This window comes from Hirundo rustica, chromosome 2, assembly GCF_015227805.2.
Source record: "Hirundo rustica isolate bHirRus1 chromosome 2, bHirRus1.pri.v3, whole genome shotgun sequence".
Lineage (NCBI taxonomy): Eukaryota > Metazoa > Chordata > Aves > Passeriformes > Hirundinidae > Hirundo > Hirundo rustica.
In genome coordinates, this window is record NC_053451.1 from 91550726 (window position 1) to 91576273 (window position 25548).

Below are 25548 nucleotides of genomic sequence, written 5' to 3' on the forward strand. Positions count from 1 at the left end.
GTAAATAGTCTAATGTTCTATTAGCAATTCTTTGTATCGTGTACATTCAGTAAAGACATAAAATGTGTTTCTGAATTGTCTTTTTCTGAGTCATCTTGTGTTTTCTTCTCCCTCTCAGCCACTGTATTTTATATTTTGTCCTGGTTACTTTCTTATTTTTGCTGTGAATTTCTTGTAGCTATTTTTTGTTCATTTTTTCAGTTTATTCCACTGTATTACCTTGCTGATATTTTTCTTTGAAGTCAGGCTGTGCCAGGGAAGCCAAATCATAAAAACCTGCCAGAAGATGGGGATAAAAAATAGGTTCTATTTTATTCTTCTTCTAGTTTGAATTAACAGCTCATCCCCAATCATTTTTCAATATCCAGTGTTTGGAAATGGTATTTCTAGATGAGATGGTTATGTTTTGCTGAATTTTACTGTGCTTTGGCCCTAGAAAAGAATTAGTAATCTTATTTGTGACGCTGTGTTTCCAGGTGATACAGGTAGGATCAATTGATAACCACCTGGATGGGCATGAAGGTAGTGACACATTCCAATGCCATGTTGAATAAACCTTGTGAGTGGGGTTTTTTTTGTTTTGTTTGGGTTGGGTTTTTTGGTTCTTTTTTTAAGATAAAATCACTCACTGCCTTTCAGAACAGAAATGTGTATTGCTTTGGAAGTATTTTGTTATTATGCATTGTACTAGTTAAATAGAAGGCATCTTTGACTTGGGATGGTATAACATTGAGAAAAGAGCAATTTTGTAGCAACCCAAGTTCAAAAATATTTAGCTAAAGTTCTATTTTTCCTTGCAGTCTTTTTCTGACCAGGTAATTAATGCAGTCTTACCCTATTATTCCTAACAGCCATAACTGTGATTGAGAAAGGATTAATTGAATCCATAAAGGTAACAATCTAAGCAAGATGGACAGTATTTGGTATTTCTTTGGGTAATGACTGTGACAGTACACCTTCTGTTACCTAGCAGTAGCCATTCTGCACACTAGGTGCCTGCAGTTTGAAGAATAATGAAGATATATTGTGCGACTCAAATTTTGCTTGCTTGATTCTCAGAGAAGTTGTATTTATGTGAAATCAGGGAAGTAAGAGTACTGGTTAATTAAATTGAGATTTGATTGAAAACTATTTCTTGACAACTGGATATAAAGCCTTATGTAGAGCCTTACTCTTTGGTAAAATAAATTGCCAATACACAAATCAGGCATGCTTTGCTATTTTCCAATACATAGTGTTTTGTAAGAAATTTTTAACAATGAAATAATGTTGCTGATGGGAAAATGTGTTTTCATTCCTTTGTAAGTTTCCAATTAAAAACTCATTAAAAGACAAACTTTGGAAGGCAGCAGTAACTATCCAGAAGAGAACACTGTGTTAGAGTAAAACAGGAATTCATGCTCAGTTTTAAAGCTGTATTCATGTGCAGACCTAAATGAAGATGTAGGTAGTGGCCATATACTAAAATATGGAGTCATATTACCCAAAAAGACAGCATCCAATCAGCAGGAGGCAAAGTCTAGACTTCTATTTTTTTATGTAATATATACCATCCTAGGAATTTTCTCAATTTGTTGCAGTAATTTTCTGGCTCTATAGGAGTGTTACAATACTCTTGTTCAAAAATAATACCTTTAGAGATGATGCAATTAGAAATTAAATCGGAAAAAAGACCAGTGGAGATTTTTCTGGCATATAATTTTCTATGACTTTATTTTTTAAGCTCTTTTTTTCTTTTTTATGAGGTGTTTTTACAGATTTGAATCTTGGTTGTCCAGGCTGAAAAATGTGAATCAGATATGAAATAATGACTCTGTTGCAGTACTTCTACCTGTAACTACATGTATTTTTTTAATAGTAAAAAATGAGCGCTAATGTTTCTGTGCAGTCCAGGCTTATCTGAGCTCCTTAGGTAGGTTCTCTCTCCTGTTAGAAATTATTTTTCTCATGTTACAGAATTGAAGCCTAGGTTTCCCTCATATATTAGGGATAATTACTTAAGCACATATGAAGAATCACAGAATCTTAGAATGTGCTGTGTTGGAAGGGACCCATCTGGATCATCAAGTCCAATGCCTGGCCCTGTGCAGGCCACCCCAAGAATGACACCCTGTGCTCAAGAGCATTGTGCAAACGCTTCTTGAATTCCCACCGGCTTGGTGCTGTGACCACTTCCCTGAGGAGCCAGTTCCAGTGTTCAACCACCCTTTCCATCGATATCCAACCTAAACCTTCCCTGACTCAGCTTCATACCATTTCCTTGATTTCTGTCACTGGTCATGAGAGTGGTGAGATCAGTGTCTGCCCCTCCTCTTCCCTGTATGAGGATATTGAAGACTGCAGTGAGCTCTCCCCTCAGTCTACTCTTCCCCAGGCTGAACAGATCAAGTGACCTCAGACACTCCTCATAAGGCTTCCTCTTCAGACCCTTCACCATCCTTGGGGCCTCCTTTGGACACTCTTTCATACTTTAATGTGTTTTTTATATTGTGGCACCCAAAACTGCTCCCGGCACTTGAGGAGAGGCCGCCCCAGTGCAGAGCAGAGGGGACAATCCCCTCCCTTGCCCGGATGGTGATGCTGGGCCTGATGCATGCACCCCAGGACAGGGTTGTCCCTCCTGGCTGCCAGGGCTCTGCTGGCTCATGTTCAGTTTTCTGCTGACCAGGACCTCTAGGTCCCTTTCCTCAGTGCTGCTCTCCAGCCTCCCATTCCCCAATCTGTCTCTACATCCAGGGTTGCCCCATCTTAAGTGCAGAATCTGGCACTTCACCGTGTAAAGCTTCATATGGTTGGTGATTGCCCAGCTCTAACTTGTTGGGATCTCTCTGAAAGTACCTACTAGACTAAGACAGATATTTCTCTTGCTGAAAACTAGAATGAGAGTGTGCAGTACTACTTAAGCAGATTTAGGATTGGTTTGCATGTTCTTAGATTTTGGATCACTATCAGTGCTTTTGGCTTCATAGTATGTCTGGTACAGTGGGTTCAGAATCCATAGGTTTCCATTGTAAGTTCACATAACATTGATACTGCTTCACTTACTGAAAATGTGGTGTCAAATGCAACGGCTGAGGCATTAGTATCATCTTTTTTCTATGTACAAGACCGTAATGGCAAATTAAAATTAATAGTCTCACTGGTGTGGATCTTACTGGCAGACCGGCTTTCATGCAGTCCATCTTCAGTTTAGCATCAACAAGCTGTGAGAGTCCTGACACCAACATTTCAATGGGAAATGACGGGACTGAAAGGTGACATACCTAAGTTCTTTTTTTCTCTTTCTACATCTCCTCTGTATGAGGGTAGATAACACCAGTGTACCTCTCCAGCTAGGCCACTTGTGGAATTCTTTTAAGAAATGTTTAAGACTTTTGGTACCCCTAGGAAGCCAATTTGTATGTGTTTCTTGAAATTTAGTTGCATCAAGTTTAGCTGCACTGTTATTTCCCAGACGTCTGTGAGTTTCCATGCCATTGTATAATTTTGAAAAAAATAATCCCAGTAGTTTGTCTCAATATAGTGGGATGGCCCTTGCTGAACACCAGGTTCCCACCAAACCACTCTGACACTCCCCTCCTCAGCAGAACAGGGGAAAGAAAATAAGATTGAGGAAATAAATTGTGGGTCAAAATAAAGGCCGTTTATTAAAGCAAAAGCAAAGTCCACACAAGGAACCAAAGGAAACCAAAAGATCCCATCAGTAGGTAGTGTCTGGCCACTTCCTGGGAAGTGGGGATTCAGCATGCATTAGAGTTTGTTTCAGAAGGCATGTCATAAATAAGGAATGCCCCCTTCCCCTCTCCTGCTGCCTTCCCCCTCCTCTTTTCTCTTGGCTTGTATTGCTGAACAAATACCATATGGGAGGGGAGTCACTTTGGATCAGCTCTTCTGCCTGTGTCCCCTCCCAGGATCTTGCCCAACCCCAGCCTGGTGGTGAGGGGGAATTTTAGAGACAGTGTTGCCACTGTGCTGCCACTGCTTAGCAATAGCCAAGAACTGGTGTGTTACCAGCACCTTTCTAGCTACCAATGCAAAGCACAGCACTTTGAGGGCTGCTGTGAAGAAAATGAACTCTGTCTCAGCCAAGCCCAGTACACCTAATCATTAACATATTTGGAATTGTTACAATGTGTCTGATATACAGACTCTCTCTCTATGTGTGTATATATATATGCCAATCTTGTTTGCCTCACCTCTTTTACAAAAATCTTAAGGCCTAAGGAGGAGGTAAAATGTTCTACTGATCATTGTTCTTGTCATATACAAACTCATTCATAGTTGGACCAAAGGCTGACTTTTAAATGTCAGGGGTGAAAAAAGTTGAGGTTAGTATGCTCCTCAGGGCATAAGAGTGAGAGAAACTGCTAAAGATGTTCTGCAGTAATTGAGACAGTTTACTTTGTGTCAAAAGAGCTTCACTTTCAGTTTACTTTTATGCTCTCATAATTCTGGGGCTTTTTTTCCATATTCCAGTACTTTTGTGGATTTAATTAATTACTTTTACTGTTAGTAGATTTGAGGAACAAAATTTTGCAGCTGTGTGGGTCCTTACCTAACCACTTGCATTTTGTTAGCAAATTGCTTATTTTAACCTATGCTAGAAACTTAATAAGTAACTGAAATTAAATTGTAGGTAATTCTTAGGATAAACAATATAATTCTAAATAATTTATGTTATATTTCATGTTGTTTGTATGATGGAGAATTTTTTTTTCCAGATAAGCTCAGTGGCCTAAGTTGCATTCCAGTTGGTTTAGTCAGCTCACTTTAGGGACAATAATAGGTTGCTTCTAAATTCCACAGTTGTGAGAGTTAACAGCTTCTTGTGAACCTGACAGTAGGAAATCAGCTCCACAAAGGTATTTAATCTCTTTTCTCTTATTACATTCTGCTAATATTTTTGTTTAAAAGTCTACATAGTGGTGTATAAATTGGTATGGCTATATTTTTACTGTAGCTATCTCATTGGTTCCTCTCTTGTTCCATGGTCAAATAGGAGGACTGTCAGTTCAGTTATATCCTTTTCAATTTCTTTCTTGCTCTCCGTACCCATTACCAGTATTTCAATCCATGTTTGTTTTCTGAAGGATGCGCACCTTTCCCATACTGCGTTGACTGATAAAAGCAGAGTCAAGGGAACAAATCCTGCAGTGTTATTTTAGTCATGGTGCTCTTTTCCTGGAATCTGAGGTTTCAGATGAGTGCCATAATATTCAACTTGATCCTTCTTTTGGTCTTTGAATCTAACGAGTGATCCACAAAGGCATCTTTCTTGCTTCTCATTGAGGAAAAGGATAAGACATCTATTCCTGCTCATTTAAAAGGGAAGAAAGATTTCAGTTCCACAGCTTTTGAAGGTTTCCTTACTTCAGTTAAGGAAAGTAGGCTTCTAGGCCATGGTTGTTAGTCCTATCTCTCAACTAGGACCCTTCTGAAGACAGACCTAAAACCAAAATCTTCTCTGATAGAATTGTCATAGAAAGTAGGTTTAGTATCTTGTTAAATGCTGAATGGCTTGATGATAGATTTCTACAAATGCAGAGTGTTCTGACTGCCTTTGAAATTTTGAGAACAAAACATATTAACTGCTATATGCTGATGTTTCAGTTTAGTCAAATGGTATATAATGTATTTATTGCTTAACAAAGCTCTTACCATTTCCCATTAAAATTGCTGTTAAAATTAATGTTTGATAATTAAACGAATAGTTACTTCTAATAGTCCATATGGTTATAGTATGAAACAGTGGTTTCCAGGACATCTTCATATCCCAGCGCTCCCTCCCTAAGACTACAAATTTCTTTTCTCGGCAGATCTTGTTTCTAGGACAGTAGTTGTAGCACACTGTTCAAGAGAATTCCTGGATACCAGACTTGAAACATTTTCTGGAAATAATCTAGTAATAAATAGCATGACCTCATCAAGAAAATTTGTTCTGTGGCTGTTGAAGAACATCGCATCATTGGTATTAAATCACCTTGTAGTTGAATACTTGTCATATGCAATTTGTTTAATAGTGTTCTTCCTGTCTTCTCACGCAGCTTACTGTGTTTTTCTAACTTGTGAATCAGTTAAAAGGGTTTCAAATGATGTAGTGAGTTTATATTCATCTATCAAAAATACCATTGTTAACTGCAATCTAGTTCATGCCTGGTTTGAAATGTGTTGACATAGAGTTCCCCTGCCTCAGTTTCACATTTTGGACTTTTATACAAAGACATCATATGTCCTAAACTGCTCCTGCAGTGATATCTGACTGCTGTCAGGTAGATTGGTAGGTTCCCCTTTCTCAACCTTAAGTTCATTCAATGAAATCAAAACTTACCTGCTCGCTGGACATTACAAAATACTGGCATTTGCTTTAAATAAAACTTATATGTACTTTGTCTTCAAGCTTATTTCTGTTTTGCAGAGAGTAGATTTTATGTTAGTGTGTACTTATTCACAAATCAAAATGAGAGCACATTAAAAAAAAAAATCAAAATTATACTCTCAAGTTTACTGTAAGTTATGGCACATTCTGGTAGGGCTTAAGTATGATTTCTTAATTATATTGACATAACTGAAGAATTTTAATATCTGCAAAAGCAAGCTGTATTTACATATTCACTGAACCTTACTTTTAGTTTTAATTTTTTTATTGGAAGAGAATATTATGGTCATGGATAACCAGTCTGTGTCTAGATGCACTCGTCTCATAGGGAAGTTAATGAAGCCAGTGAAGATAAAAGGATTTTCTCTGTAGTAAGAAACTGTGCTTGTTTACATGTAAACTGAAGTCTTCTTACGTTGACTATCTATAGGACACTTCTCTTTTCCTTTTTGCTTATGCTTCCATAACTGATGGTAGGAATTCTACAACGTGCACTGTTCTGTGGGTACTTCTAAAAAGTCAGTGGTCAGGATTTGCCAAGAAAACTCAAACTTGTCCCTTTATGTTTCTTCTTGAGTCTTAGCATTTTGAGGCTTTACAGACTACAAGCAGCGAAGGCATGAGGTAAAAAATGCCCATATACTTCAACAGATTAAAATTTAACATTTTCCAGCATATTATCTTTACTGGTAACTTTGCAGGATTGCAGCTCTTCAAGTGAGTTTATTCTGCAGTACTGAAAGGATAAAAATGTCAAGGTTGTGAATATTGTATTAAAGTAGAATTCCCCTCACTTGTGTGAAAATCAGACGTGAAATTGTCCTGAGGACTTAGGTTTTGAAACTATAGTGATAGGAATTATTTACAGCTTATGTGGCATGAAGAGTGAAATACAAACCATTGAAAAGAAAATCCTTCTTCTATTATTCTATCTTACCTTTGTAATATTTATTCATTCTTCTGAAAACAGTGGATAATTGTGTTGGATTAATAGATGTTTTAGTTTAATATTTTAACCACAGATAAGGATCTCTGACTGTTAAATGCAGCCTAGCTAATGTTAGGACTCACCTATATGTGCTGAAAGCAAGCAAGTACACCAAAACTTTGCACACATTTTTCTTAATTAATTTAAAATTTAGCTTGAACAGTTTGATTTTGATGGAATTGATTTAGTATGAAGTACCACTCTCTACTAACAAATAACGTCTGTGTCATTATTTTCTCCCTCTTCTAGTAACACTCATGTAATGCTTAGCCATTCTGAATTTTGGACTGGTCTCATCCACTCCAAAGAAATAAATAGAAGGAACCATTAAATATAAAGTTATGTAGAGTCAAGTATCCATTTCAGAAGTAAAGCTTCACTGTTTATTTAGGGTAATAATGTGGTTCTTAAGCAGCGTATCATTTTTGAAGGTAGAGGCGAATGCCAACTTTTAAAAAGTATTTGGTGTTAAAAAGAGTTGTTTATATCAATATTTGGATATGCACATGCACTTTCCAGTCAATTTAACTTATGAAATCTCTAGAACATTGACATTTATTTAAGTAAGCTCTTATTTACTACACTTGTATATTTTTAATAAAAAAGTTTTCAGTTTTATAGTTTTCCATAAAATTTTATAAGTAGGAAAATACTTTTATACACATTTTGTTTTGTATTTGACTAGCAGAACTACTGTACTTTTTAGTCAGCTATTTTCTGAGCAATGTCATAATTGAAATAATTCTATAAAGAAAGGCTTTCCTTGGAAGTGGAAAATAAAAACAGTGTCGTTTGAGTAGCATCTATGCATTGTCAGAGCTCAGACTTTATATACCTGCTCACTTGCAATCTAATGTTATAGAACTACAGGTAATGCCAAGTGATGCTTATTTATGTTAAGGTTTTCTTAGAGTTTGTCATTATGTTTGGAACAAAGCCCTTTCAAGTGGTTACTGAGAGAGCTGTGTTTCCTTCTGTGATTCTAGTATTACATTGGGCCTTTTCTGGCTTCTTGAACAAAGTAAAACCACAGTAGTGTACAACTTCAATTTAAAGTGCTTCCTACGTTATTTGTAAAGTGTTTTTTTTCTCTGTCAGGCCTCATTAAAATCAGTCTTTAATGACAAGACCATGTTGATTACTCATAGACAAACTGAGTTCAATCAGCACAGCAAAAGCTTTCATCCTCTGATGATCAAATCCATCCTTTGATGCACTGATAATCAGTGATTTTCCAGGAAAAAATGTATGTTGATTCTTAGTATATCAACTTTATGCTTCTGCTATTCCAGGAAGTAAGATAATTCTGATTTCCATGTATATTATACCTGCTGCATTCTAAGTAGGCAGTTAAAGCATGGAATTTCATTAGACTATTCCTACCTACATGCCATAGTCATTAATTAGTACATCAGATAAGCACAATTGCAAAAATCAGTGTTTAAAACTGAAGTTCAGTTTTTGTGAATTCCTTACATAACACACCTTCCAGCCATTCTACTAACCCCCATTTTCTGCAATATAATATCCCGTGTTGCTTTCTCAAATGGTTTGGAAGTCCAGATTAGTTATAACTGCTGCATTTATTTACCAAACAGAGGTATCTGACTGTTCTGCCTCAACAACTGTAGTTCCTATACACATACTTACAGATAAACTGTGCTGGCTTGAAGGCAAAACCAACAAGAGACTCCAAGTCAGAAAAAAAAATTTAATAGGAGAGAAAAAAAGGTAAAATAAAATAAAACTAATGCAGTAGTAGAAAAGATCACTGACAGAGTCAGAATACAACCTGACACCATGGTGGTAGCTGTCCAGATGAAGTGGTCTTGTTGAAGCAGTGTTCCCATAGAAAGGTCTGGTAGCTCTTGTCCTCTGGGAATCCAGTGGGTAAGGCTGCCTGTGCTGTCCCAAATGCCGGATTATATCCAGGTGGGAATGCTTGGCTCCTCCCCCTGGGTGGAGCATCTCACAATGGGCTGATATCATTTTATCAGACTTGCAATGGGTCCTTGATTGCCTATTAAACAGAGATAGCTCCTGGGGAGAGTTATCTATGAGTCATGCAGCAGGGCATTGATGGGCCATAAACAGAAGATAGTCCGGAGGGAGGGGGCAAGGGAAACACTGCCCAACCTAGTTTCAACAGCGCATGTAGATTGTGATAGAATACATACTTTGGGCACATCTTACATTGCAACGTAGGACATAAACCTGTATTTTATTTTATTTTGTTTTGTATTGTTTTGTTTTGATTTGATTTCTCTGCTTTAGGTCCTGAAAATATCTTTAGATTTTTACTGAAGGGCACATAAGTTCAGTTTTCTAATTTTTTGATCCAAATCCAACAAATATCTTGCATTGTTTCATGGGTTGGCACAGTTTAGTTTTAAGTTATGGAGAAATGTAGAATATATTTCCCTGTCAGGACTTGGGATTTGCTCTAGAAAGGACAGGGACCTATCAGAATGCTAGTTGAAATATTAGCATCCGTTTTAGCCACTGAGAATGTCGAATGCAACTTTGGGAAGTACCGATATAAACCCCTCATCCCTGGCAGGTCAGCCTCTTCCATCTAGGATAGCCCTGAGATAACATCGTGGGCAGCAGAGGAGGGCCCGGCTCACACCCTGGTCCCCTCTGGACAGCCGGGCCAGGCCTGGCCGGGCCTCCGGGAGCTGCTGCCCACGTGGGGAGCGGCCCAGGCCATCTGAGCCCCCTTTCCCCGGGCTGAGCCCCCTTTCCTCGCGCTGAGCCCCCTTTCCCTTGGCTGCCGGCAGGGGAGAGGCGCGGCTGCAGCTCGGCAGCGCTGGCCATGTGTCCAGGGCCGTGGCAGAAGGCGCCAGGCCATGGCCCAGCTCAAGAATGGCTGGCAGCAGAGAAAGAAAGCCTGCAGCTTTATAACAGCTCCGAGCTGAGCCACCCTGAATGAGACCAAGGGGTGGAAAGGAAAGCATCCACCAGCCTCCCCCATCAGCACGTCTTTGTGTCTCTACGGCAAGGTAGCCTGGGGCAGAGAGCACATGGTTACTGCAGGCCTGGGCAGATTTAACCCTTTCCTGGCAACATGAAGCTTCTAAAGCATAACCTTTTCCTGAGAGAGAGAGAAGAAAGAGGCAGCGGGTATGTAGAAAAGACACCGCATGAAGTCAGCGGATTAAGAGTAAAAGAGCGAATAATATTATTGTAATGGGATTGAAGAAGTTGACATTTTTAACCGGACTTCTCGAGTAAATTATGGAGAAATGGACTGTTCTTTGTAGCATCTTAATGTTGTTGGGGGAATGCTGATTCTAATCAAAACTGGGGAGTGATGTGATTGAGATTTAATTGAGAACTTTAAAGCCCCTGGCCCTGGGTTAAAAGGAAGTCTCAGCCTTTGAGACGAAGATGATTTTAGTCTAGAGGAAGCATTCTTAAACAGTACCCCAGATACACTGAGAGGCCCACAAGTAGCAAAAGGAAAGGCTGCTAATGGATAAAACAGCACAATTTGCAAAAACTCCCAGGCGGTTGCAGATTTGTGACATTGAGAGCCATTTGACTATTTTGTCTTGGGGTGAGTGTCTCTGTGAGACTCTAGAGAGACTCTTCTCCCAAAGTAATGAAAGATTATGTGGAGAAACTCTTCTCTCAAAGTAATGAAAGATTATGTTTAAGTGGTAAAACTGACTGAAAATCACAAGTTGTGTCTTTCTGTGTTGTTTTGTAAAAAAGTTAACTGTAAGGGGAGGGAAGAGTGTTTTTTGGAGTTTCATTCTGTTTTAGTTTTCCCCACTTTTTTTTCTTTTCCATTCTTTTAGCATATGTTAATAAAACTATTTGTTTATTTTTAAGTTTAAGCTTGCTTTACTTTTCTCCTAATCTTTCTCCCACAAAAAGAGAGTAAACACTAAAACCACTGCACTAAATTTAGCAACCAAAATTTAGCGAATATTGAAACCACTACATTAATTGATGTTGCCCAGTTTCATTAAATTAAAACCATTACACATTGACTGTTCTCTCTTCGCAAAGTGCTGCTTCCTGACTTGTTTTTTTTACCAGTTTGGGGTTTTTTTACTTGTTTTTTTTACCCAGTAAACAGTGCACTCTTCCACACATTGAGCAGCTAGTTTTTTCAGGAGAATGCTGTGACAAAAAGTTTTACCAAGTCCATGTAAACAATATCCAGTCTTTTCCTCATCCACGTTACTTTGCTGTAGATGGAGATGAGGTTGGTCAAACAGGACCTGCCTTTCATAAATCCATGTTTGTGCTGGTTGGGCCTGATCCCTGCACATGCCACGTGGTGACACTCAGAATGGCCTGCTCCATGACCTTCCCTCGCAGCAAGGTCGGGCTGACAGGCCTCTGGTTCCCTGGATTGTCCTTCTGGCCCTTCTTGTACATGAGTGTACATTTGTACATTTGCTCACCTCCAGGTACCTGGGACTTTCCCCATTGACCAGAATGCTGGTAAATTATGGAATGTGGCTTGGTGAGCATTTCCCACTGGCTTCCTTGATACCTTTTGGTAGATCCTGTCTGGTTCCATAGGTTTGTTTGTGTGTCTAAGTGGTGTATCAGGTTCACTGACCATTTCCCCCTTGGATTATGGGAGCTTCATTCTGCTCCCTGTCCCTGTCTTCTAGCTCAGGAGGCTGGGTACCTGGGAAACAACTGGTCCTGTTATTGAGGACTGAGGCAGTGAAGACATTAGGTAGTATTTTCCTCATCTTTTGTCGCTGTGTTTCCACCTCATATCCAATAAAAGGTGGTGATATCCTTAGCCCTCCTTGTGTTATTAGTGTATCCATAGAAACATTTTTATTGTCTATTGCACCAATAGCCAGACCGAGTTCTGCTTGGGCTTTGGCCCTTCTGATTTTCTTGCTCCATAACTTCACAACACCCTTGCAGTCTTCCTGAGTTGCCTGTCACTTCTTCCAAAGGCCGTTAACATTTTTTTTCCTTGAGTTTTAGCCAAACCTCTTTGTTCAGCCAGGCCAGTCTGCTTCCCCACCAGCTTGTCTTTTGACATATGGGGACAGCCTGCTCCTATGCCTTAAGATTTCTTTCTTGAAGAATGTCCAGCCTTTTGGGACTCCTTTGCCCTTCAGAACTGCCTCCCAAAGGACTCGGTCCACCAGTCTCCCAAACAGGCTAAAGTCTGCCTCTCTGGAAGTCCCAGTTAGTCCTGCAGGACTCCCTCCTTCTCCAAGAATAAAAAGTTCTTATCATTTTGTGATCTCTGTATGCAAGATGGCCTCCAGCCATCACATCACCCTCAAGTCCTTCTCTGTTCACAAACAGCAGAACCAATGGGGAGACTTCCCTAATTGGCTTCTTCACCATCTGTCAGGTAGTTCTCAACACACTCCAGGAACCTCCTGGACTATTTCCTCTCTACTGTGTTGTATTACCAGCAGGCATCAGGTATGTTGAAGTCCCCTGTGAGAACAATTAGGAATTATGAGACACCTCCCTGATTTTTATAGACTAGTTCATCTTCCTTTGCATCCTGGTTGGGTGGCCTTTAACAGATTCCCATCAGGATATCTGCCTTGGCCTTTCCCCTGATTCTTAGCCCCAAACACTCAACCCTGTCACCACCTTCCTCAAGCTCTAGACAGTGAAAAACACCACAAAATTCAGGGCTATCCCAATATTCTTCTGGATGTAATCTCCAGTTGCCATATGAGAATGATACTGTTTTCCTATTGGTCCCACGTCTGTTTGAATGTCTTGAACATCGTAGGAATCCGAAGAGCAATTCAGATCATACTGAAGTCAGCACGTAGTGGGTGACCAGTGGCCACTTGGCCTCTGTTACCTCAGCGTCACTGGTGCAGGCACCTACACTGTGCTCTAACCACTGACACTGAACAGTCCTGGCTACTGATTACAGGAGAAAGTGTTAAATTCAGCAAATGGTTCAAATCAGTTGGCAGGGGCAGTTGGTTATACGCGAGTGATGTTGCTGTTTCCTTTGAAGTGTTTCTGCTGAGGTGCACAGTTAACTTCTGCATTTGGTAACTTTTCCACACTAGTAGACGCTGCTGCATCATTCACTTGCATTGCTGAGACGTGTTCTCCTTTCTCCCAGCAGATCCTCTCTCAATTAGAAAATGAGGCAAAACTGTAATCGTTAATTTGTTAAAACATGAACTTACAGTTGTCATTTGATTTCCTGAAGTGACATAGCTTTAGGTATGAAACCGCATTTTCTGGGTAGCTATAGCTGGTGAGATTTTATGTTGTGTGACTGATTACTTTGAGGGTAAATTTCATATGAAATCTGTCAACAATGATAAATTGTTTTTTGTTTGTTGCAGTCTACCAATCAAGCTAAGTTAATGCAACTACAGCCTGCTCCAATTTTTTAAGGATACCACTGGAGGCTTTCTCAGATTATTTTAAATTGTGACAAAGTCCTGTCAGGATAAACTCCAATTATATTTTTCTAAAATAGTTAAATAAAAGCAAAATCTATGCAGAATCTAAGCCACCAAAATATTTAAAACTGTGAAGCTTATTATTTTTAGTTAATCAGCTAGAGATGCATTTAAATTATGTATTTGTTTTGTTCATTTTCTGATTACTTAGAATATAATCTTCAAAAGCTTGTCTGAATTGAATATATAAACAGTGTACAGAAAGCCATTTAAACATGTGCTTTTTTAAGTTGGGTTTCATGTGATTCACTTTGCAAACTTTTAGATATTATTACCACATTAGCTTTTCTGTTTTGTCAGAAAGATCCACTGTCTTAAAAGTAATATTGTAAGTAATATTCTTACAGCATATATGTGTGTGTGTGTGTGTGTGTGTATTGTTTTTTTAATGTAATATGTTTAAGGAACCAGTAAGAGCAGGGCAGCAAAGAAATAATCAGGTCAGTTAAATGTGGTATTTGTTTACCCTGCAGAAAAGGAATTAAAACCATTTTATGGCTATTTAAGAGTATTTATAGGAATAAATTGTAGGATTGCCCTGTTCATCCAAGCAGTCTTTGTTACCTTCAGATCTCTCATGCGTCAGAGGTCAGATGAGTCAGAAGTCATGCTAAATGAGTTTTTAAAGCCATTCCTTGTCTTAACAGGCAATGGAAAGAAGAAAAGCCTTTCTTCTCAGTTTGCTTCTTGAATATCAATGTCCTCACACATGTATTTATTTTTTTCTTCCCTTTCTGATAAGCATCTTTGGTAAGTAAGAGATACTGTTTCAAGTTTTTGTTTAAACACATTTCATCAGTGATGCAGTGCAGGTTGATAGGACCGACCATTTCTGTTCCTTAGGAATAGGCAGTAGTTTGTGGGAACTCTAGCAAATTTTAGAAGAATTTCTATAAATTTGTAGCTCTATAGAATTAGTATGAAGTTACAGACTACAGAATTTGTAGTCCTAGATTTTCATTGCTTTAGAGAAGATTATCTCTTCCTGGTATTGTACAGAAATTTCACTTCCAACATTCTTCAGTGACAGAAATATTTGGTCAGGAAACACTCTTAAGATGGCAGATTGTGTTCATTGGGCTTTACTTATTTGCTGTTTCTGTTCATAGTTTTGTCACCACTTCTCATGGATTTCAACAAGTTAGACTCACTGTGGCATTACAGCATCATACCAGAAGTGAAATTTTAGTTGATTATTTTTCTGAGTTTAAGACTCTGCTGTATGTACTTAACCCCAGAGTTCTGTCACAGACACCAGTGGCTCAATAGAGAGCACCAAGTTTTGAGTGTATGTCAGTCACGTATCACTAAATGTAGCACATGTGGTGAATTCATCTAAGGATTTTCTGCTTGCTGTAATTGACAGATAGCCCTGAGGTTTTTTTATATGACCATTTCTCAAAAATTATACCTTCTGCAAGAAAGTACAGAAATACTGAAAAAAGAAAAAAATTAAAGTAGTATGCCTTGAAGACCATAAGTTAAAATAAATGAGATCTAGTATCTTTGCTTATCTTTTTTTCACTGATTACTGCTTTCTTTTCTACTTTACTTTCATTCTGGTTTTATATTTATTACTGTTACAATTTAGAGACAGCAAATTGTAACCGGAAATAGTACTAAAAGTGAGAGGACAATGTGCATAAAACCATAGGTGTGTTGAACATGGTAGAAAGAATGCAAGAAACATGGAAGTAGATGTAAACAGAAAACGGATTAATTTATAGTGATTTATTGCCTTGATAATGCATATATCTTTGAATATTTGTTGTTTTGCATTGCTTTGGGTAAAGAACAGAGGATACTTCAGCTATGCAAACCACAAAACATCTGCCTGCCATTTCAAACTTTATAGAACATCAGTTGTTGTTGCTTTTTATTGCTGCAAGGTTGGCCTCTTGCTACCAAACTCTGTTATTATCCTGCATCTGTATGATTTCCATCCACACATTCCATTGTGTATGTTGTGGATCCCACCTGTTGAATCCAGCATTTTAAATCAAAGGAGCAAAAGCACCTCTGCTGAAAAGAGAGGAAAGATTACATATAGCTGTAGTTTCTCTGATCTGTGATAAAGGCATCTGCTGTTTCATTTGAGGGTGTAACCCAGCAAAGGCCCACAAGTCTCATGAGTTCCCTGTGTATCAGGGAGGTGGCACTTACTCATTTGTTGGAATGGGAATAACTGGGTCCTTACTGAAAATTCAGCATAAATGCCCAGCTTAGAAAATTAGTAATCTAGGCTCTCATACTGCCTTTAAATGCCAAGTTGCTTTCTTTTTTAAGCCCTATTTCAGACAGTTTCCTGTAGCATATCTTTGGATTTTTTACCAGTAAACCTTCTGAAATAAATTAAAACCTTGAACTTACTCCAAGGCTACTTGTTACATTTAATAAGTTGTATGTCCTTGAATGAGGAAAGGGAAAATTTTGACCCAAACATATAACCGGTGCTCTTTGTACTGATAAAGACACCTCAATGTCCTACCTATAAAGTATAGTATTCAGGATATGAATTTTTCTTAATGTCTTGTTTGTTGGTTTATGGTGTAATTTTCACATTACAGTTTCTTATTAAGTGGAACACATTAAATACTTCAACATTATGCAATTGAAATCTTTTCCTCGCATGTGTATTCTGATAATGCAAATGCCCTGTGATATATGAAAGTCTGTTCATTTTAAGGAAAAATAAATTGTTCCTTCTTTTCTTTATGTTTTTGCTATAAATTAATCTGTAATAAGAGAACCAAGAATGAGATAACCAGGGAATGGATTTAACCTTATTTTGAAGTTACTAGATTTTGAGAAACATGGTAGAGGGAAATGTTTTTCAGTGTGACATAAAAACTCATCCACTATTTTAAGGGAGGGGTTTTTGTATTTAATTGTTGTACAGGTCTTACTTTTACCTCTTAATTACTGTGTTTCCGCTCTGGAAACTGAGTACAGGGACAATATGCTGATAATGAAAGGCTCTCAGGTCTCACACAATCAATCTCTTATATGTACTGTCCCTGTCTGTATGTTCTGCAGCAGTTAAAAATATTTCTTTCTGAGTCTTTTTGCTCAGCTTAATGTTCCTCTCCCATGGTCTAAAGGAAAGAACCATGATAAATGTGCATTGCATAAATATTTTCAATATAAGGATTTTTATTTGAGTTTAAAATGGTTCTGTTTCCTGTTTCCCTTTGTTCTCAAGAGAATAAACACTGTTTTAATCCAAGGATCAGTAGTGTCAGAACTCTTAGGAACCTGCATTTTGTCAGTTTCTAGTTTTACCTGAGTTTTGCATCACACATTCAACCGAAACTGAAATATTTGGTTGTTGTAACTATTGTGCAACATGAAGCATTTAAGGCCTTCTAAAGGTAAGCAGTTACACTTTTCTCTGCACTGAACTCTGTGATAGTTTTAAAATTATCTTCTTTTCCAGGTTCCTTACAGCCTTTCCTGGAAGCCTGCAGTAATGAATTGTTCTTCCGGACTTGCTCTGTATTGCTTCGAAGTTCTAAGCTAGATATTGCAGTTTTGGAAAAGCTCTCTGTTTTACTTCACAAACTCTCCAGAATAAAGTAATCCTTTATTACCATTATTCTGTTAGCTATTATTAGGTCAATGAACTTGGTGACCTTTATCTTTTTTCTTTTCCAAAAACTCATCTCTGTGTTTTTGTTTATTCCATCCACCATATACAATGCTGGACTTTAACTCTTAGCAGTTAAATTTAAACTGTTTCTCTCATAGAGGTTTAAGTTAAGCCTCTCAATTAGTGCATAAATCTAGTTCAATTTGCAGAGTGCAAACTAGAAAAAAGCCTCACAATGTAGACTTAAAGAGGAATTATTCCTTATGTCTGCTGATGACAAAAATGCTTAGAATTCTTAGAAGAGAATCCTAGACTTTCAGTTTTACTCAGATACTTAGTAGTAAGGTCCTTTGAAAATTTAGTCTTATCTTTGGTTTGCATTCAAGCTTCATCAGTTTTCATTTCCTTCAAAAAATAAATGTAGGATTTTGAGCCATTAAAGCCATTTTGGGAATGTTCAACTTTTTAAACTGTGCTTCCATTGCTTACTGATTATTGGTTTATTGTAACAAAGGTCATCATATCAATAGTAATGTGCTGCTGAGCTTCACCTGCACATTGCTCAGTGGGGTTCTTTCATTTATGTAAGGGGATATCTAAACTGTATAATCTTTTACATTGGACTTAAAGCTGTTGACAAAACTGAGGTTTTCACTTCTTGTAAGGAATAAAATTGAACTCTAGGAAAAAAGTTTTCCTACAAAATAATCTAATATTAATAATAACTGGCATTTACTAGTCAAAGTAAAATTGGCTCATACACCAATTTTTTAAAAAAAATTTATTGTCTCTGAAATCATATTTTATGAGTGAAAAGCCCTGTTACAGCCTTTTCTTGAGCTTTCATTATACTATGTGTACATATCACTTACTCAAGAAAAATAATAGTTTTTGTTACTTTTTGCCAAATTTTTCTCACTATGCATTGATAACCTTATACTTAGAAACATACATAGAATTATATTAAATACTCAAAATAATGCACATTTTACTTCATTAAAATATATTTTCTGTTGTGTTTATGTGAAACCTCTCAATTTTCAATTGACAATTATTTTATTCAAAATCTTTTGCAGAAGCAATAAGAAGATGTTTGAAATGTTTGGTCTTCATCAAATGTTCCAAGAACTGCGTAGAACTATAGATCCAAATCACACCTTTCTCTGTATTAACCTCAGTTCAATTCTGCTGAATTTGGAATTCTTGAGGAGTAGCTCTATTGCCTCCAGTCTAAGCACAAGTCACTAGCACTAGCTTTAAATCAAATTATTGTTCTGTATAATTTATACCAACTGCCTATGTTATTTGAAATTTGGAGGTTTTTTTTTTTTTTTTTACTGATTTGTATAAATACATTAAGAGCAGCACCTCAGTACTGTGTAATTCGCTGTGTACCGTGTGGATTCTCAGTTATATTTCACTCATTCATAAAAAGGAAAATGAAAAATTTTATAATGTGCTAGATGGCTTTCTTCAATATTTTCTGAAGAAGTGAAATAATGTTGCTGTTGTGAATGACTCATGCAATGTAAGCAATTGAATCCTTAGAGTTAGCGGATCAGAAATACCAGTCTTTCCTTACAGGTATGAATCTTTTAGTTACTTTTGACTCTTCAGAGAGTTTTATAAATACTCTAATTTATTTTATGGTTGATAAGTAGCAGACAGGTATTTTAGCAGATTATCTTTTGATAATCCTGCAGTTTTAATGATTAAAACCAGATTTTAATTTAACATAACTAGATGTATTGAATAAGAAATTTTGTTTATTTTGATTTCAGAATTTCTTAGAGTTTGTTTGACCTTTTCCTGTGTTTAAGTAACATTTAGTATTTTATCCTGCTTTGTATACTGCAACTTTGGATGGTAATATCTTTGCAAGTGTAAATAAAAGCATTTCTTAAAATGTCTGGCAATAGTAATCTGTAACATAAAATTATTGTATTACATTGCTTCTGCTGTATTTTGTTTTAATTTGCAATACAGTCTTCATTGTACCCACATTTCTTTTCTGAGCATGAATATACTTTTGTCTGCCACAGTTCAGTGTTTAGAAGTTCTTAAAAATTGGAAATAAGATACTTCTAAAAATTGAAATTAGTCTTCCATTGCTGATTTGTACTCTACTGAAAATCTATATTTGTAAAATTAAGAATGCAGTTAAAGCTTAAAGATCTGCTGTATTTCAGTCTTTGACTAACACTGACATCAATATAAAACTTCAGAGAGTTTTTATTTCTCATTTTTTGCCTTTTTGTGTTTGGTTGATTTTGTGGGTTTTGGTTGGGTTTTTTGGTTTTTTTTGGGGGGTTTGTTTTTTGTTTGTTTGTTTTAGTGGCTTTTTGTGGATTTGTGGGTTTTTTGGAGGTTGTTGTTGTTTTTTACCAGAAGTCTTTGAGCTGGTCTTTGAAGTCTAACTGCAAATATTTTTCTAGCAATTTCACTTAAAATTTATAACGTCACTAACATTTCTGTGAAAGGAGTCTACACGAGATTTGGCACCACGTGTCTAGAAGAGAGAGCAAGCACTGTAGCACTGTGTACTCTCTGGACAAGAAACCAATGCTAGGTAATTTTAAAATTACACTAACCACAGCTAAAAGAATTTTTGACAATCAATTACATTTTGAAATAAATATTTCTTCATCAGTAGTTTTGGGTTTCTGTCAAATTTACCAGCAGTGCAAAAGCTTGCATATACCTTTGGCTGGAGACAAAATCCTATTATTTAAGAAGAATATTCCCAGTCCTCATGTGCTCCATCTGCTGTCATTTTAAAATGATTCAAAATCCATAACTGTGAAAACCTGTAGAAAGTTGCTAGCTTTCTTATCTCCACAAGCACAAGAATGTTGGTTGTGCTCTTAGTTTTCAGCCTTCATTGCTGTAGTTTAATCTACTAATCTTCATTGGGATCCCAATTTAACACAATGTGGTCGTCTAATAATGGCAAAGGAAATGCATTTAGAAGAGACACACTGAGTACGTTGTAGCTTTTAATATTGATCCCTTGTGGTTTATATACAGTATTGTTTACACTCTGGAAAGATGAACCATGGCTAGTTTCAAGTTTTTATGATCTAAATGTTAGGTTCCTGTTAAAATGCAAAATAAAAGTGTTTTTCAATCTGTTAAATATTAATGCATTATATGGATGACATAAGGATTAGACTAATCATTTTGATCTTATGCAAATTTTTCAAGGCCAGGTTAGAAGGGGGTTTGACTCACATGGTCTAGTGAGAGGCATCCCTGCTTTGAACATCTGCCTTTTGAGCCAGCCCACCCCAGCTGTCCACACCAGCCCTTGTCGTGGCCTTGCTCAAACATTCCCACCCTGTTGTCATTCCCCTGAGTGACCTTGGCAGTCTCTGTGGGGAAGGGAAACAGAGGAAGCCAATTGCATTCCCTGCTGTCATTTGTGGATTTGTTTTGGCTTTGAGAAATGATAGATTTCCATCAAGTTGGCCACACTTTGGGCATCTCTTAGTATCGTCTTTCCCTCACAGATGGAATCTAGAATTTTCTGGGGATTTTTCTGCTTTTAGGGCATTTAGATACTATGTGTATCTAAATTTCTTCTACTTTACCTTTCTTCTAGAAAACTGTCTAGAAGAAGAAACATTTGAAAAAGTTAACTGTACCTCTAGCTATTTCCTGCACTCCCTACTCCCTAAGGAAACATGGTGTATGTGATCTCAGTTTTCTGGTTTCCTGCAGAGGAATATGCTGTTTTATATATGCCAAACACCTCTGTCAAAAGGAGAATTAATATCCATCCAGAGGATATAATTTTTCAACCAGTTTTTGTGAAGGAATTTGAGGGGAAGCAAGAGATGTGATGACCACTTGCCCTTGAAAGAAAGGCATGGACTCACACTTTCTGCAAGCTGATCAGTCAGAACACAGCTTCAAACTACAGTCTGCCTTGTCTTACTTGTGTGTAGGTCTCCAGAAATGACCAGCTACCATCACTGGCACGAAACAAAGAAAATTTCTTGTAGTCACCACCTACTACTTTAAGGAAAAATAAAGAATTAACACACAATTTTGTCTTGTGGGTTTTTTTGAACAGCTCTGAGAGTCCTCTTGTTGAGAAAGTCAGTGAGAATATTGCATCTCTTCATGTTGAGACAGTTTTCATACCAGAAAAGACTACCAAAAATGAAGAAAAATAATTTTCCTTTTTTTTTTTTTCCTTACAAGCCCGTCTATTGAAGCATTGTATTCACACTTGCTGTTTATCCAAGCTTTCCTATTGATAACTTTTTTGGACCTCGTCTACAAAGCCTCGATTCAGCAAAGCTGTAAGAAAGATTGTTCCCTGGGCATGGGACAGTTGTATTTGCAGAAGCTTGGCACAGCTAAATAAAGTAGGCTAATGTTACCCATCCTGCACGGTTGTGCTCTGTTTCTTTATATTTGTGACGTTCACCAGCTGATAAAAAGTCTGAAAGTGGGATTTCGTAGTTATCTTCCTGTTCTCCTGAGCATGACTGGTTTGCATCTCTTTCTAATATTATATAGCTGAATTTGATATATATATATATAATAGGGAAAGATTTCTTGTAGCAGATAAATTTACCTGGAAGGTGAAGGTATGCCGAAGGCAACATATTTTGAAGAACTTCTATTCATGATCAGCATCAATGTCTAAAATATATGATTTAACTTACCAGACCAGATTTGAAAGGAGCTGTAAGTAGAGCTCCATAATTCAGAGCTGTTACACTGGATCCTTTAATTATACACTGAATTTTTCACCTAAAACTTATATGCCTTTGGAGATTGATGATCTGATAAAAAGCATTTATCTTCAGGATAATGTCTTTAAATGCAGTACAGAAAGTTGGAAATTTTGATCTATGAAACAATTTGGTAATTTTCTACTTTCCAAATGGTTAAAGGGGCTACAGTGGCAGAGCAGTGACCCCTTGTGTTCCTCTGAATGATGTAATGCTCACATGTTTTTAAAACTCACAGAAATTATTGTAAAAGTAGTAGTGCTATGCAGCATTGAGATCCTGTCTTTTACACACCCTGAAGAACACTGTGATGGGCAAAGGTACCTTTCTGTGTTGTACTGACTCTTGTAGTATGTTGCATCAAAACCACCACTATCCATCTTGTCTTTTGAGCTGATGAAACACTTGAATGCCATCTTCTGACCATGGCCAGGAATATCCTTGTTTATTAGACTTCTGTTTTCTACATAAGTTTGAAAGGAAGTGTATCTATGACTACCTTATTGCTATTAGAAGAGATAACTTTGAACAAAAACACTTTCTGTTTACTTGCTTGTAGGTACTTTGTTTTGAGTGGTCCTGAGTTGAAATTTAACAAGATATAACAAGACATTCTGATTTCTGAAGTCACACTGAGAGAATTAACTGAGGAAAAGAGATCAGAGAAGCCATATATATATTTTCTTCCCAGAAACCAGTTCTCTTTGTCCCTGTTACTCAAGCATATTTAGACTGGACCCAAGGAATATTTTCCTGAGTATAACACATCTCTCTGATCACTGCAGCTTGATGGTAAGTAATTACTCTGATAGATGCACCCAAGCTAGGCTGCAAATTCACGATACTGCTAACAATAGTTGAAAAGTCAGCACAAAAAACATTCCTACTAATAATTTTACTTTAAGATCATATTCAAGTCCATAAAATGGCATCCTTAGTACAGTTAATTATGGAGAAAAATAAGTAAGAATAATCTATCCAGCCTGAGGGAGAAAAATGTATCATACGATAGAGTTTCAAACAGGAGCATAATATCCCACCCACACATCAAGTTTTTGAAAAAGTAGTAGGCTTTTGAAGGAGGTGGGAGATAACTAATGTTGCCAGACTGGTTTTTTTGCTTCAGAAGCAGCAATATTCTAGTGTGTGGATTCAAGAGTTATTTATATAAGAAATGCAATTAAACATAATTTCTCAGTTCATGGTTCTTCGAAGCCACAAAGTAGCAGTTGGACGTCTGCTTGATTTGCTCTCCTCCCCACTGAAGTGTGAGGAAGTGTGAGGGGAATTATTTTTCACAGCAGTCTTGCACACCAAGGCTGAATTTTAGAATTTCAGAAGCAGATGCTGAATGGTTTCCTTCCTGATTCAGTTGTCTTTCTACTAATCAGTCTTCAGCACTACCTCCTCCTGATTTTTTTTTGTTTATTTCTGTGTGGTAGATTAAATTGGAAAATAATTCTTGAATTGTCTTGCTATTCCAACTTGAATCCTAATAAAAGCTTGTTTTTATAGCAGTCTCAATTATAAAAAGAAAATCTCTCTTTTTTTTAAAGCAGATGGACAAATGAGATGCCTGTGTGTGCCCTGTGTAACAGCTAATCACTGATGCCTTCTGCAGCAGTGCATACAAAGGCTTCTTACCATTCTTCCCTAAGTATTCAGACAGTCTAGTTTCACAGAACAGTGGCAAAAAGGAATCAACATTTTTCTGTCCTTGAAGAATAGTTGATAGTGATAAATGAATGCCTGAGGTAGCAGGTGCTATGCATTATAAATCATATCCCAATAAATAATCAAAAGAGCTTATTTGGATGTGGGAATAGAATATGTATGAAATATTATGCATCTAGAACTAGATATAGCCTGAGACAGTCCATTCTTGCCCTGTTTATATTAATATATTTAGTGAAATGTGCACTAGGAAGCTTATCCCATACATAATGAGGGCATGGGCTCAAATTTTCTTTTCATTATCAAGACAAGTATAGGGTTTGCTTGCAGAAGAGTGACTTCTGCTTATATGAATCATGATTTTCACCTGCAACAGTAAGACTTTTCCTCTTAATTACACCTTCCTTAAAACAAAGCAGGACTGCTGAACTGTCTGAAACTTAAAGTTCAACAGGGAGAAATGGAAGTGGCATGCCTTTTCAGCTCATCCTCCAACCCATACTGCTGGGCATTTATGCACATTATTCTTTGTTCATGAATAATATTATTAATGATCACAAATAATAGAATGCAAAGGGATTCAGCTATTGTAGCTTTATACTGCAAAGCTGGCACCTACCCTTTTCAGCCCAGCTTACCTCTTCTATTTATTTATGTCATCAGTCCAGGACCTTAGATACTGAACACTATGTAGAGGACAGTCCCTGATTGCAACCTTTTGAAATCAGAGAAAGTCTGCAAAGTCCAGCAAGTTTCTCTAAAGGAAAAACTGGGACAATATTGGTCAGGCCAGGAAGCTGGGATTAGGTGAGGAAAGCTTTACAAGGTGGTGAGTAGTTCGTTCTGGGGAAAATCCAAGTTGGTGCTGTTTTTTTTTCCAGAAGCTAGCAGCTCTTCTGGTGGTCCCACCTGTGCAGCCTAAGACTGCATGAACACAACTATCCTGTCATGAAGTGAAAGCTTCCAGTTAAGATTTCTGGTACTGTTGTGAAGTACTGCTAATTTAGAAATGCAGAATGAAGACATGCTCATGAAAGTACTATTGCTGTGACATTACTCACCAGTCTCACAGTCTCCAGAATTCTCAGTACAGAGATAAAGATTCTCTGAGGAATTGCAAGGGGCTTGGCATTTTCACATTACCTTCAAGGTGAAATACTGAATGCAAATTCTCTTGACAAAATGTTTTCTGCTTCAAGTTTCCTAAGTGATGCAGAGAAGCAGTATCCTACAGGAATGCAAAGATTGCTCCATATATGTTAGCAAGGCACTCCCATACTACAGCAATCCGCCTGCCAGCCCTTGGCTAACCTATTTAATTACAGATTTATAAGGCAATGTGCTATTTTATAATAGAAATGGCTAATACAACTGTGTTTGACCTCTTTATTTTATTAGTATATTTTATGTTCATATTTTACAATATAATAAGTTATATATACAGCATTAAACAAAGTTATTAGAAAGTAAGCTTTGGCAAGACCTACAGAATTCTTTTTTCAACCCTGTATGTCTCTTGTGTAACAATAAAAATACTGTATACTAAATAAAATAATGTTAAATAGTCTGTGTTCGCATTGGCACCATCAGTTTCAAAACCTCAACTTTTCATGGCCCAATAAACATAAAAAGAAGATTCCTGTATCTTCTTTTTTAACAAATATGTGATGTGTAGTTTTAAATAGCACATAAATCATGGGAGGCAGTCCACTGAATAACACTGTAGTTACACACTGGCA

General features: G+C 37.2%; 1 protein-coding gene across 5 annotated transcripts in view; it reads left to right on the forward strand.

The window, feature by feature from the left end:
* Window positions 1-19059, forward strand: part of CCDC138 (coiled-coil domain containing 138) — a 32595-nt gene extending 13536 nt beyond the window's left edge. For 4 of the 5 annotated variants that reach the window (XM_040055741.2, XM_040055738.2, XM_040055740.2 and 1 more), the window contains 2 exons: window positions 17238-17376; window positions 18467-19059. In XM_040055741.2, coding sequence (XP_039911675.1) covers window positions 17238-17376; window positions 18467-18638 — 311 coding nt within the window. In that variant the 3' untranslated portion in view covers window positions 18639-19059. The remainder of the gene's footprint in view (window positions 1-17237; window positions 17377-18466) is intronic. The other variant, XR_005699437.2, reaches the window with a different exon arrangement.
* The last annotated feature ends 6489 nt before the right edge of the window (window positions 19060-25548 follow it).